This window comes from Pantherophis guttatus, chromosome 2 (assembly GCF_059756535.1).
Source record: "Pantherophis guttatus breed Tessera chromosome 2, ASM5975653v1, whole genome shotgun sequence".
Classification (NCBI taxonomy): Eukaryota; Metazoa; Chordata; class Lepidosauria; order Squamata; family Colubridae; genus Pantherophis; species Pantherophis guttatus.
Genome location: NC_142064.1, coordinates 69,615,209 through 69,630,893, shown reverse-complemented (window position 1 = coordinate 69,630,893; position 15,685 = coordinate 69,615,209). Strand labels below are relative to the sequence as shown.

At 34.2% G+C, this 15,685-nt stretch overlaps 1 protein-coding gene across 3 annotated transcripts in view; it reads left to right on the top strand.

Annotated features, from left to right (window-relative positions):
* Positions 1 to 15,685, top strand: part of MAMDC2 (MAM domain containing 2) — a 60,936-nt gene that overhangs the window by 23,141 nt on the left and 22,110 nt on the right. For 2 of the 3 annotated variants that reach the window (XR_015732245.1, XM_060690539.2), the window contains exons 3-6: positions 2,542 to 2,813; positions 5,175 to 5,259; positions 5,900 to 6,037; positions 11,045 to 11,301. Coding sequence is in view for 2 of the 3 variants with exons in the window: in XM_060690539.2 (XP_060546522.2) it covers positions 2,542 to 2,813; positions 5,175 to 5,259; positions 5,900 to 6,037; positions 11,045 to 11,301 (752 nt within the window). In the remaining variant the exon portion in view is untranslated. The remainder of the gene's footprint in view (positions 1 to 2,541; positions 2,814 to 5,174; positions 5,260 to 5,899; positions 6,038 to 11,044; positions 11,302 to 15,685) is intronic. The other variant, XM_087886156.1, reaches the window with a different exon arrangement.

The window sequence follows — 15,685 nt, the reverse complement described above, 5'->3', positions numbered from 1 at the left end:
TTTAGAAAGTTGATTTTATCCATTCCATCTGCAGCTAAAAATAATTTTAATTGTTTTGATGTGAAATTGAATATGAAAAATCATGGCAGAGCCAGTAAACATATGCCAGAGAACAAGAGGAGATTTTGAAACTCTACTGTTATGATATGACTAAAAACTTCCAGAATTAGGATTTAGTGAAAATCAGTTTATATTAAGTAAGAACTATGTAATGATATAAACTATTTAGTATTGATAAATATATTATAGTAGGTATATGGAGATTTCTGAAGTTTCAATATTTTGCTGAACATTATTCAGATAACTTTATGGCACTTTCTTGGGCACAAGACTTCTCTGGCTATATGAAAATGTGTGGGATCTTGCCTAATAAAAAGATATTGTATAATTGAGTAACATGCAAAAAAATTAGCCAAAGTGATTAGCTAAATTATAGGAGTGTCAAACTGGCGGCCTGCGGGCTGGATGCATTACGTGCAGGCAACACCCACCCCAGCTCCATGAAGGCAAAAAACATCATGAACATCACCTGATATCAACGTGACACGGCGAGTTTGACACCCGTGAGTTAGATGCATAGGCTGAAGAAAAGATGAGGAAAAGATACCAATGCTTCCATTTTAGTTTGGTAAAAAAAACAAGTAAGATTTTATTATGCAGGTGGACCAAATGGACAGAGAAATTTGTTGATTTGACTAAGTACTGCAATCCAACACCATCCAATTAAGTTGAATGGTGGGGATTCAAAACAGACAAATACTACATAATGTAAAGTTAAATGGTAAAATTTCTTACCACAAAATATAATTATAGACACCAACTTGTTATGTTAAAAATATTGAGGTAGTTTTTTGTTATAAATTTCTTCCTTTAGCAGAAGTAAATGCCAGTTACAGAAGAACTTGAGTAGGCAGGATGATTTACTCACTTATCCTGTCTGTGAGCATCCTGTCTGTGGCCATTGTGGGGAAAAAAACTGCTGAAGTAAACGAGTCTTCTGCTTAGTCTTTCACAGTTTTTTTTGTACTGTCATGTTTTATTTTGACTATCCACTATTTTCAGGAACCTGCTTAATAAAATTATAGTTAGACCACAAGATATTGTAGTTTGTAGCTTCTGAGATTAACCTAAATGTAATTAATGGTATTTAAATAGCTAATTTTAAACAATAGATTAAATATAAGTGCAGAGATAGGCAACCTTTCGTAGTTGAGAGAACAGCTGGAATTTTGACAGTATGTGATGAGTGAATTCCTAAAAACAGAATGACTGGATTAATATATTTGACAATTTGTTGGCGTGGATAACAGTTGGCATGACAATTTTAACAATCAAAGGGAACAATCAAATGTTCCCTTTTGGAGAATAAGAAATAATAAGCCAAAGAAATGAAGGCATAAATAATAACAAGAAATGAAAATACACTTTATCCAACCATACATTATACTTCTACATACTGTACCTTTCTGCAAACTGACTTCCTTGAAATATGCTGATACACTGCTTCATATATTGGCTTTATCCTTTAAATGTCCTAACTATCTTTGTTTTAGGGTCTCAGTAATTCCATCCAATTGCAGCTGTCTCAGGCTTTCTGTCAGCCTATGCATCCTTCTTTCATATTTGCAAATAGACCTGCAGGCATGTTCACATTCACAACCAACACACCTCTAATGTCACAAGCACATCTTAAAACACTAATATGAATAGGAAGTAAAGATAGGTGCACACATTTCTATGATCTGCCTGTTTCTGTAGAAACAGAAAATTGCTGGGTAATGCTATTTGAGAGACAAGTACGCATTTGTGCAACTTTTGTGTTATTATTTTCATCTTTTTTTATGATTTTAAGTTTATTGGATGCTGTTTTGGAAAGGTTTGGTCTGGAGACCAAGAATTTCCTATTTGCTGTTATAATTAAATCATGGCAGTCAAGAGATACTTCATGTCATATATACACTGATATTTAATAAATAACAAAAAAAAGATAATATTGCCAAAATCTAATTTGCACTCCAGAATTTAAAAAAGACCTTACTAGTTCAGCATTATGCAAACAGATCCTCAGTACCTAGTCCTGTGAAATGAACCTAACTATTACTCACATATTCAAAAGCTGTAAAATAATTTACTTTAAAATTGAGAAACTTTAATTAAGTGTATAATACATGATAAAAGCAATTTTAATCCTACAGGTTGTTTATGAAAAACATATATTACAAAATATTATTGTTATTTCTTTAAATCTTACCTAATTATTTTAAATAATAATAAATTAAAAAGCAGCTCGTAAATCTATTTAGTTTTACAGAGAAGGGAGAGGTATTGCAAACTATATTTCAATCACCCACCCTTCAGTAATATGGTAATTTCCAGATATTTTGGATTTCTACACATCCTTCATCTGAATCAAAAGCACAAGAGGCAATTTCCCTTCAGTTCAATTACTGGCCATGTTGGGTGAGGTTGATTGCACTTAAGAGTGCTAAGCATCAGTAAGGCATGTTTTCTTATTCAAATCCAATGATTGTACATTTTCAGGTCATTACATTTCTGTGGATACCTCACGAGGAACAAGTGGTGACACAGCTGTATTGCTCAGCCCCGAACTATACACAGGAGAGTGGAGTTGTATTCGACTTATATATCAGATTGCATCAGCTTCAGAATTGCCACTAGGTTCTATTACCCTAAACCTATATATAAGAGTGGAAGGTGAAAGCTTTGATCATTTGCTTTGGACAACCACAGAACATTCAGAGAGCTGGCTCATAGCCAGTGTAGATGTAAAAAATAGGACAGACAGATTCAAGGTAAGCATCTGAAACAAGTCCCTGCATTTGTTCCCAGTTATTTCAGACTACATACGTATACAACTGTAAATGAATCGAAAGAACTATAGAACTTTTTATATATGTTTATCTCTTTTCTTATGAAACATAAATATTTGGAACAATTTTTACTAATTGTGAAAGGATACTGAACATCCACACATCCACTTTGATAACATATCAGATGTTCTAATTAATGTGTAAATCAGAGGGGAACCTGCTGTCCTTATAGATTGATTGTACCACAAAATATGTCAGAAAAGATAATTGCTCTATATTTTAGACTTTTCTTAGCAAAACCAGAAAATTGTAGTAGTCTTTAAAGAAAAAATAATGGAAAATAGGGTTTATTCTTTAGGGTACAGTGTTTGTTTTCGCTTTGATCTTTTTTCATATCGTTTTGTAAACCGACTTGTATATGAATCTATCACTCTTTTGAAAACAGCAATGTTATTAAAAGTGGGGGGGAAAATAATGAAAAGATTAAGGTAATGGAAAAGCAAATATAGCAAATATGTTTGGTTTGCACCAAATCCAGTCACTATACATTATATTTAAAATCTTTCTGTCCTTGCAAATCATATTTGCTTCTCTTGCATCCATATAACACTTCATACATTGAAAAATATTTAAACTTTTCACCTTTATTTTTTTTTTTGAATATTTCATTAATTTCATCCACCCATTACTTTCTTAGTTTTCATAGGGAGAGCCAGCTTGGTGTGATTAAGACATCAGGATAGAAACCAGTAGATTGTGGTTTAGCTTCACCTTAGGCATGAAAGCTGACCCGTGACTTTGGGCCAATCACTTTCTGATGCCTATGGCATAAGGCTCCGGCAAGGAACTGGTCATTTCCTATTGACAACCAATGGATCAATGGTCAGTTGATCGGGGGCAGGGAGTGGGGCGGGAACCAATCCTGTATGTGCAGGAAAATGAAAAAGAATCTATATTCATTCTCTATTTTTGACCAAATCTTGTCAATGAACTTATTTTGTATTGGGTATTCAGTTTTATACTCGGTCCACATTCATTTAGCAACCATATATTCATGATTCTATCTCTTTTCTATCATTGCATGTATTTCATAATCCATTCCAATGCATCATTTATTGTTCCTGACATACTCTTATTTCCATATGACAAAGTAGGCATAACCACTTTTTCTCTCTTAATCTGAACATATATTTAGAGACATTTTCTACTAACATAGACATTAAGCACTGCTCTGAAAGACTGATGTTCAAGAGATTATTGTAAGAAGGGTAAGAGAAAGGTAAGCCAAATCCAGTGATTCGTGGCACAATTACACTGGTCTACCAATTTTGGGAATTTATCGACCTCCAAGATAAAATGTGTTGATTTTACATATTTTGATTATACAAATTAGAAAACAGGTGATAAAGATGCTGGTTGGCTAAAGTTTTCAAGATATATCACAATAAAGATTTATACACAGGCAAGTATATTTGCCTACAAGGGAGGGAGGTGTCTAATGATCATGATGCCTTGTAACTTCTTGACAAAGTATGGTAGAAGAATGAAAATGGTACCACATGGAAGTGTATAAATTTATCTTCACTTTGAGAACAGCAAGGCAGATGACTATGAAAAACACGTGGAAAATTTGCTTAGATCCTATAAAGCACTTGGTGTAAACATGTCACTGAAAATTCACTTCTTATACTTGCATTTTAGACTATTTCTTTTTGAACTGTGGGGCAGTGAGTGATCAGCATGGGGAGAGATTCCACCAGGATATTGCAGGCATGGAGAAAAGATACCAAGGGAAATGGAGTCCGTTCATGCTTGCCGATTACAGCGGGAATCTCCCCAGGGATGATCCTACTGCAGTTCAGAAGGGAAAAGCCAAAAAACGCAGCTTAGAATAAAGATGGAACCTTGTCGTTTAATCTGATATTGGAGCATGCCAGTTTTTCATGCAAAAAGCATGAAAATGTTACATGAAAAACCAATAAATGAATTGAAAGTCATGTTATTAGTATCAATAAAATATAAATTTTTGATTGGTGTGGCACCATTCTCATTGCTATATCACATTTTGCAGAAAAGTTATGGAGCATAAGTGCACATCCCCCTCGTAATTTTGAATTATTTTGATGCAATTTTGACCTGAAAGTGTATCTTGGAATCTGGAGCCAATTAATATTCAGGTCTTAATTTTTTTTTATTAGTGACCCAATTCTGGTAAAATTAAGCTACTTTCATTTCCGAGGCTTTTTCCTTGTAGACCAGTGTTATTTAAACTATTTATTTTCTAAAACCAGTTTATTAAAACACAGTGCTTACTCTCACTCTACTTTTATGCTTATTTTACAGATTGTACTGGAAGGTGTACTGGGAACAGAAACTTTAGCCAGCATAGCAATTTTTGAAATCAAAATTTCAACTGGCTACTGCATAGGTAAGTAGCTATTTTAGTAATTGAGTATAAATAGCATGGCAACGTAATATTTAATTGGGAATCTATTGTGATGAGTATTAGTTAAGAGAAATTCAATATTATATTGAAATATTATATTTTATTAATCCTAACCTGACAAGTGGTGTATTTGTGAATAATTATAATAGACTAATTATAATATTTTGCCCAGGTTTCCAAATCTTTAGATTTCACCAATTCCTGCTTTACGCTTCCCTTCCTTGTTCTGTTTAATGGCTTGGTGGATGATGATGTAACACATACGTAGCATTACGAATTACGCCTAATACGAATTTTATAATGGGTGTATGTTTGTTTTAATCTGTGGGCCAAATTTTTTATATATTTGATTTTAAATTGTTTTAAATTTTGTAAATTTATATGTGTTTTAATATGGCTGTACACCGCCCTGATCCCTCCGGGAGAAGGGCAGTATAGAAGTCCAATAAACATAAACAACATAAACATTAAAGTTTATATTATTCTGAACATTCACAGTACAATTTAAATAGAACACTGAACTGATTATAATAGTATATTATAATAATAACTGATTAAAATAGATAGTCTTTGGTGCCAAACTACGTATATTTATGTGCTTTGATATTCTTTTCAACTGCAGAATGTGATTTTGAAGAAAATCATCTTTGTGGTTTTATGAACCGCTGGAATCCAAATGTTAATTGGTTTGTTGGTGGTGGAAACATAGGAAATTCACAGTCTATACTTCCAAAAGATCATACCTTTAGGAATGAATTTGGTAAGCAAGAAAGAATTATTTATATTGAAAGAGAGCAGGATAGAAGATAACTGTAACTTTTAATTACAAATAATTCCAAATTCTCTCATTTGTGTTCTCAATTCTGTGTTCCAAGTTCTCTCATTAGAATACAATAGCACCATGAATGAATGTTTTATAATCATGTAGTTTTAAAAAATGCATGTTTAAAAATAGATGGGGCTGGGGAGGAGGCGACTGCAAATAGAATTTGGTAATGGCAATTTTGACATAAATGGGGCATTCTTTGTGTGTGTTGGGGGAGGAAGGGAGTCAGAAAACACAAAGGTTCAGCTTTTCATAACTGTTTTCCATGCAAAGTATAACCATGTTTTGGTCAAAACAAATTACAATCTACATTTTTGCACTAAGTGCTTTCAGGCTTGCTTTTATATTTCATTTATAGTATTCAGTTTACAATACATTTGTATGGTGTTAATTATTTATTAAATTAAATCCAGGCATTGTTCCAAGAATAATTTCTGTATAGTTTTCTCAGCTATGCTCACATAGAAAATCTAGAGAAAGAAATTAATAAAACTTCAAACCAGCTCTTGAACATCCAGATTATTAAAAAGTAAATAATTTACCCTATTATCTTAAAGTAACTACATTCTATAAGCATATTACTCAGAATAGTATATAATTTATTTAAACCTATGTTTATTGATTTTTTTTTTTTTTTTTTTGTAAAATTGTTGAAGCTCATCTATCTATTCTGGCATAAACATATTTGAATTATCTTTTTGAGTCCTGTGGAAATCAGTTAGAAGTAATTTTCTTCTTTTTATATCACACAATTCTCTTTATCCAGCCTAATTATCAGAGATGTAAGTTTTTCAAAAGCTAAGTTTGATTCAATTTTTTTGAGTGGCCTAATTTAACTGATTTTTTTAAAAAATGAAACTTTTAAATAGAATTGTCATCTGCTGTGAAAGGTTCCTTATTTGGTGAGATAAGTAAATACCTCTGAGGTCTTTACCCAAACTTTCTTTGAATAATTTTCCAGTGCTGGAAGAGAAAAAAATATATTCATGAATTTCCCAGAACTACGGTCAGATGCTATTTTGAAGCATTAGAATATCTTCTGGAGAAGATTGAGAGATTAGAGAAAGTCTTTATCAAAGAAAAATAATTAAAAAGTATATTCCTTTCCCCCCTTTTAATGGGAGCTTTCAGACGATCCTTTTCTATGAAGGGCACATCCATATTCAGTTATGAGATAAAACATATAATAAAAGGAAGAAACAATAGAAATAATTCTTTTTGGAGAATTAAAATACATCTAATTCATTTGGTGTCTTCTTAGAAGTACTAAAACAATGTATGTTTTCATCAGAGTTTTTTTGGGATTATACGAATATCACAGTGATGATTGAAATAAACTGTTAGAACCCGCATAAAAGTAATCTGCAAAACATCTTCTTCAAATCTTGTAATATTCAAGGACAGTAGACTACAACTAAGTTGGAAAACTTAGATCTGAATGGAGATTTTCTAATGTATGAATGTCCCAGAGTAGAAGCTAATACTCAGAAAAGGAATGAAAGAAAACTTTTGAGTAACAAAGAAGTTACATTTCTGGTAAAAATCCAATTTAGGGTTTTGGAGTGGGTTTTTTTTGCAAATTGGATGAGTTGAGTTCTTAACTTTTAAATTAGAGACCTTTGAGATGTTAAACCACAATGTGTTATATTTGTGCACTGGAAAAGCTGAGTGCAACAGATGCATTTAACTCTAAAAATAGAGCAGCTCTGCAAGGCAAGGATTAATTTTGCTCATTCAGCAGACATTGCTCATTTCATATGGTCTTTTGAATTTGATAAAAAAAATACTTCATCTCTGATTACACTGGGTTTTTTGGTGGAAAATTGGAGAGGCCAGGACCCATAGAATTTGTGTACCATAGAATTTGGAAGCATTTTTAAAACAAGCAAAATCTTTGTATCATTTTAGAATAATTATATTAATAAGAACTCATAAGAGCCAATGTAGTAAAGGAGAAGGGGTCAGTAAAAACCTGTAGAAATGCATTTATATACTGAAATTACATTACTGAAATTACTAAGAATAGGTCACAAAATGATATCAATATAGATGAGGGAATCATTCTGTATTGTCTTCTGATGGTCTGGTATGGAAAAGTCGAATATGGAGTATTCACAGCTTCTGAAATATTTTCAAAGGATCAAATAGACAAACACAATTGGCAGATAGATTATTATTTCTATAGTTAAGATCTCATTAAAACAAGGTCTATTTCCCTGGACTTTTTCCAGTTATCTATTGGAAATTAATAGCTTTTTTCTATAATCTGAGTAGATTCTATTCCAGGCATGGACTTTTCAGTTATATCAACAAATCAAAGGGGGTACCAAGTGGTATTGTAATGTACTCCTTAAAACTAGTAATATGTGAAATTGATGAGATTTAAAAGAAGCTTGTTTTGTTTTGTGATATGGAAGAACTAGTGGGGGACACCTCTCAAACAGATGAACTATTACACTGTGGGCATATTATTACTACTGATTCTTAAAGAGACAGTAGTGTGCCCCCTCCTTAAAAGGATCATCGCCTGGCCTACATAGCCTGGACAGTTTCCAACTTCCCATTTCTAGGGAAGGTGATGGAGAGAGTGGTTGCATGGCAGCTTGAGAGAACTCTGGATGAAACGGATTATCTAGACGCCTTTCAGTCAGGGTTCAGACCATGGTTTGGGACTGAAATAGCATTGATAGCACACATGGATTATCCTGGCGGAAGCGGGATGGAGATAATGCATCCATCCTGGTTCTTCTTAACCTCTCAGCAATATTCAATACCATTGATCATAGTATCCTTCTGGACCAGCTCTAGGAACTGGTGGTGGGCAGCACTGTACTGTGCAAGTTCTCCTTCTTACAGGGCCGATCCCAGTTGGTGTTGATAGAAGGGAAAGAGATTTAGCCCATGGTCCTTACTTTGCAGGTTGCTTCTGGGCTCCCTCTCCTTCTATTTAACATCTACATGAGGCTGCTGGTTGAGGTTGGTTTGAGCTGTGATATCATCAGTATGTGAATGATACCTAGCTCTATACCCCTACCCCGTGGATATCCTACCCAGAGCTGTTGGACCTAGATGGGGCAAAACAGACTCTGACTCAATCCTTGCAAGACAGAGTGATTGTGAATATTTGGATCCCCTAGAGACAAGGATTTTTAATCTTTGGTTCTGGATGGGGCAGACGTGCCCCAAACAGACCCGATGTGCAATTTGGAGGTTCTCCTGGACTCACAGCAGGTGGCAGCTGTGGTCAGGACAGCTTTTGTACACCTTCACTTTGCCCTCTGCAAAGTGGTGCAACGGACCAGACAGCGAATAGATACGTTGCTTAGCAAAACACACAGATACTCACAGACTCTGAACGTTTAAAGAAAAATAAACAGTCTTTACTTGTAGTATAAAAACAAACTTGGCTTCTCAAAACAAAGATAACACTTCTTCAAATAATCATGGTTCAACACAAAAACATAGTTTGCTTACAATTCCAGTTCTCTTCAGTAACATAGACACAGTTCCTTTCAGCAGTTCAACCTTCTAATAGCAGGAGCAGAAGTGAATGAACTTCCTGCCTTCTTTTATGTCTGCTTAGCACAGCCAATTAGTCATCTTGTAGCAGTTAAAGTTACAGAACATAGTTTTCTATATATTACCTACCCAACCGTAGGATAAGCATCCAACAGTGGTGTGCCAGTTGCGTCCACACCTGGAACAGGCGGCCTTGCTCATAGTAACTCATACCCTTGTAATCTCCAGATTTGTCTAATGTAACAGCCTCTACACTGGGGCTGCTCTTGAAGACCATTTAGAAATTTCAACTGGTGCAGAATGCAGTCACATGAGTAGTAACTAGTGCCAGGTATATGACACATGTAACACCACTCCACTACTTTAAATAAGGGTTAGCATATGTATTGTCCCATATAATTTTGCTTAGGCTTCAGGCTGATTGCTAGTTCTAAAAGAGGAAAACAAAGATGTACTCAACAAATTAGAGTAAACATAAAATCTGTGCTGGGAGTTCATGGGAAAGCAGAAATTTGCCAGAACCATAGAAGTGGCATCAGATGTCAAGCCAATAGTTTTTCATAATCCAAATGGGAAAAGACCAATAAGTGAAGCTAGTGGTTTGAAAAACTTCAGCCAACATCAGCTCTTGTTACTATTGTGGAACTTCTGCTTGGCATTAAACATCATAAACCAACACAAAAACAGTGAAGCATCATCTTCTTAGTATTCTGTCATACCCCTTTTAAATATGTATTACTTTGATCTTTTTTCCCTCTTCATGTCAGGCTGACTGATTTTTTCGTATTTTACTTGAGATGCAAAATATGAAAGGAGTCTTTGTTGCATATGCAACATATGCTGCAATTTGAAAGATATCTGACATGCAGTTTCAATACTGAAACTGCACTAAAACATTAAATATGAATTAGAATTAACATATGCATCTAGATCTGCATGTGTTTCATGTAATTATAATAAATTTAGGTTTACTACGGTATATTCATTTATTTAGGATTAAACCTTATGTAACTGACTGAGATATCCTTTAACGTTATATTGCACATCAGTAAACATTTTTTTTTGTTACCCCCTTTATTGGAAACATACTGTATAGGTTTGGCTAAAAGATTTAGATACTCTAATGTCAAAACTCTACATTTATTTATTAAAAACTTTTCCTCTCTTTGAATATGCTAGTTCTTATGATATAAGCTAAAAAGGATACAATTTAATACTGTGATATGTTCATATCAAGCAACTGGGGTAAATCTGATAATTCAAGTGCTGAGAGTTGCAGACACACTGATTCTAACATATTAAATCAGAGTAGCAAATATTCTGAGAATATCGCTTCTGAGCTCATTGTTGTCATGTCTTTGTACAGAATTTTATGAAACAATGTACAATTATGCTTTTTTCATAAATATATTTCTCTTGTAGGTCATTACATGTATGTGGATTCTCTCTACGTCAAGCACTTTCAGGAAGTAGCTCAATTGGTTTCACCTAAGACACTAACTCCAATGTCAGGCTGTTTATCTTTTTATTATCAAGTACAGCAGGAAAATGTAATTGTTTTTACTATTTATACAAGAGATGTAAATGGCTTTTATGAGGAGCTTTGGAAAGCAGATAGACCAACGAGTAATGATTGGCTGTTAGGTGAAGTTGACTTCAGCGCACCATATCCAATGGAGGTAAGGGCATTAAAACAACAGACCTGTATCTTTGCATATTACAGCAAAGATATATATTCGTGACTTCTGACCACAATTGAGCCCAGAATTATGGACATAAGTTGTTGCTGTCATTTAGCAAGGTGTCGCTAAGGAGTGGGGAAGGCCCTGGGTTGCTGAATGAATGGTCATAAATCCAGGACTACGTGTATAGAATTTGTAATGTTATACTAGACTAGAGCTTCCTCTTCAATATGGTAGAGGCTTAACTTTATTTTATTTATTATAAAAATGGTATGGAGTAATGATTTTTCTCTTTATGAATTATTTCCTTTAATTAAACTCCCTTGAGGATTCTTATAAAATGCCACTCCTTTTTTAAAAAAACATTCATATAGTACGTAGGAAAATGGCATGTGAAGCAATGCACATTTCTTTTTTTTTTTTGTAAATATTTTTTATTTATTTTTTCAAATTTAAACATAAAAACATAACTTTCAAGAGCAAAAATCTCGATCCGATCATAGATGGTTACCACGCTTACATTCCTTTCACAAGCTCAATTCACAATTTCCATTACATCTTTTATAAATAAACAAAAAAAGAAAAAAAAGAAGATAAAAAAGAAATTCAAAACTTAAGAAAAAACCAATTTTACCTCAAATTTCACATTTTCATCTATATAAATCCATTATATCTATCCAAAATTAGTTTCAAATTCAGTTTCACTCATTTTTACATTTGCTTAACAATTCAAAACATATCTTTATTCTTCTTTACCTTATATCTTATACAAATCATATCAAAATAATTTTTATAATATTCTAACCTCTTGTTAAGTGTTTACCTTACAATTTTATCACCATTTATTCTTAGTTTCAATTCAATACCACTCAATTTTTATTATATTTTATAAAACAACATTTTATCTAATTTTAATCCTTTGACCCTTATCCTCAAATCAGTTTACTTTAGATTTTTTTTCTCCCAGTTTACATATTACACAGGTTTCTCTCAAAGGCATATTTTATTTACTCCAATTTCTAATATATTTTCCACTATATCTCCCTCTAATATTTAACTATCTTCCAGCTTGTTAAACACCAACTATTTAGTTGATTTTAGAATAGTTCCTCAATCTCCTCCAACTCTTTTCCTATTTGTTTGACTGTTTCCAGCATTTTGTGGGCTGATTTCCAGCATAGTCTCCTCCTTAACTCCCTCCATTGTTTGGCTCATTTCCAGCATAGTCTCCTCCAACTCTCCTCCTATTTGTTTGGCTGTTTCCAGCATTTTATGGGCTGATTTCCAGCATAGTCTCCTCCTTGACTCCCTCCATTGTTTGGCTGATTACCAGCATAGTCTCCTCCAACTCTCCTCCTATTTGTTTGGCTGTTTCCAGCATTTTGAATTAATTTCCAACGTATTTCCACCGAGTCTCAAACTCTTATCTAGTTGGTATCCATCCCACACATTTTAACTGTAATATAATTATCTTTTTTATATCATTTTTCCATCCTGCTCTTTCAATTTAAATCTCAGTATATTTCATAATAATCATCATTTCCAACTTGTATTACCTTAATTCAAGACTAATCACTAACATCTGTGTATTTTGTATTTTGTTCAATCAATCCTTATTCATCAGTTTAACATTTGTTTGCAAATTAAAATTAAAATGTATTACATCAAACAGTACATTTTCTTAAAATTTTCCTGCCTCAAAATATATTCTTCTTTATTATTTTTATCCCCTTGATATCATCCACTATTTTAATAGCCACCTCTTATTTTCTATTTTTATTATTTCACAACCCTTCCTGTTTTTATCCAAAAATCATATATACCTAGGCTTTTAAACTTTATCATATATACATAGGCTTTTAAACTTTACATTTCAGTTAGTCACATTTAAATTTATCCACTTTAGTTCTTCCTTTTCTTCCTTTTCTTTTCTGTCCAAAGTGCTCTATTTCAAGGTTCATCAGTTCAAAGTAAAGAATTTCTGTATGTCCCTTTAAAACTTTTAAAATGTCTGATCCAAGCGTAGTGCATCAGCTTCCTGTCTTTGTTAACTACGCCACACCTAGTTTTGTCAGTCTCCATTGTTAAAATCCAAAATGTTCTTTCTTTCTTCTTTCTTCTTTCTTAAAATCATCTGGGACAGAGTAGGAATCTCCAAAATCCTTATATCCAATATTAATTTCAAGTAATCCAAGGTAAAAAGCCAATTAACATGTTTCTTTTCCACCCAGAAAGGGAAATTTCTTTAATCCACTTCTCTGTTTAATCACTGCAGACTCCATGGCTATTTTGTAGCTATCCATCTCTATCTTCATTAGCTTCATTTTCTTTTAGAGGCATTAATTCTCAGGAATATCCATTTCTCCTCTCCACTCCAGTTAAAGGCACAGTCAAATTTCAGAAATTTATTAATACCAAATCATCCAGTTTAAGTATACTGCAACAAAATTCAATTTGGGTCTTTTACCCATTTTTTTTCCTTTTCAATCTTTAAGCCCCGCAGTCCAACAGCCGCTTTTAATTTTGGGGTCTTATTTTCCAATAATTCCAAATAGGTACGTTTGCCTGGGTTGGTATCACCCGGCTTCTTGATTTTTGCTCTTTCTTCAACTTCTTCCTCCAGCACAATCCTTGTTCCCGGCTGCCACAGTTTCAGGGCAGCCAGCATGGCTACCGTCCCGCTGCCGCCAGCGTGAAGGAGAAGCCTCCAGCCCCGAGGAACCCTCCCGTTCCTCTCGGCCACCCAAGGTGTTCCTTCTTGTCCCCCTGTCCCTACAAGACAGGGGAGGTCTGCAGACCTATCGGCGGCAGCTTAACAGAGGGGATTTGGCAGGGCTCAGCGGAGCTTGCCATTTCCCCGTCTGTGTCCCTGCAGCGCCAACCGGAAGTCCTGCAATGCACATTTCTTTAACAAATACAGATACGTGTTGCCAATCACTGCTTCTTATTTATAGATAGTGGAAAATAGATAGATCTATGGTTCTTTTGGAACTCAAATCTAGTCTGGCCAGCTAGACTTTGAGTTTGGCATGTAAACATGAATGTATGTATTGTTCAGCAAATAAAAAATAAGGGTTGTAAATTTGAATTTATTTCTGCACATCCCAAGTTTTTGAGACAAGGACAAGTAACAGTGGAGATATTATAAAGCTTCCTCCTTATGATATGATATTAAAGTTACAATCATGTGCTCCTAGGTAAGTGAGCACGTGATTGTAACTTTAATCACATATACATATAGTGGGATGAAACGCACAAATGGAACATACAGCTAGAGGGATTTAAATTGTTTAAAAGAAAAAGACCAAATAAAAGAAGAGGTGGAGTTGCACTATATATAAGAAATAACTACATCTCTACAGAAATAGAGCAGAACAATGACGAAAATGCATCTTGAAAATGCGTCAATATTAAAGGGGGAAAAATCACATTGCCATAGATGTATACTATAGGCCACCCAACTAAACAGAGGAAATAGATGAACTTTTTGCTAGTCAGCTAACTAAGGTATGTAGGAAGCACATCACAATAGTAATGTGTTATTGTGGGGGATTTTAACTACCCTGACATCAACTGGGAGACAAACTCTGCCCCAAGTTGATCCAACAAGTTCCTAACAAACCTAGCAGGCAACTTTGTTTCCCAAAAAGTAGAGAAGGGAACAAGGGGATCAGTCATATTAGACTTAATTCTCACTAACAGAGATGAAATGATAGAAGATGTTGAAGCTGCAGGAACTTTGGGGGGGAGTGATCATGCAATATTGGAAGTCAACATTATGCAAGCACAAGCAATAGAATAAAGTCAAACTAGAGTCTTGGACTTTAAGAGAGCTAATTTCAATAAACTTAGAGAGAGCTTGGGAAAGATTCCATGGATGAGAATCTTCAAGGGGAAAACAACTCAAGCTTGGGAAATTTTGAAAAGTGAGATTATAAAAGCCCAGTCAAGCACAATACGAATGAAGAAGAAAAATAATACCTCTCAAAAGAAACCAGCATGGCTGCATAAGGTACTCTCTGACAATTGAAAGACAAAAAGTATAAAAAGTGGAAAGGGGGGCACATAACTAAGGCAGAATATCAGCAAATAGCCCAAGCCTGCAAAGATGAAGTGAGGAAAGCTAAGGCTCACAATGAACAAAGGCTTGCGACAAAAGTAAAAAATAATTTAAAAAAACTTCTTCCAACACGTTAAAAACAAAAAAAAAAGTCAAGGAAACAATTGGTCCATTGCTGGGAGAAAGTGGCAAGGTGACAAGCAACAGGGAGAAAGCAGAACTTTTTTTGCATCTGTCTTTATACAAAGGGAAAAAACAGTCCAACCTATCAAAAACAGCACCATAAAAAAACAGATTAGGAACACAAATTAAAATAGGGAA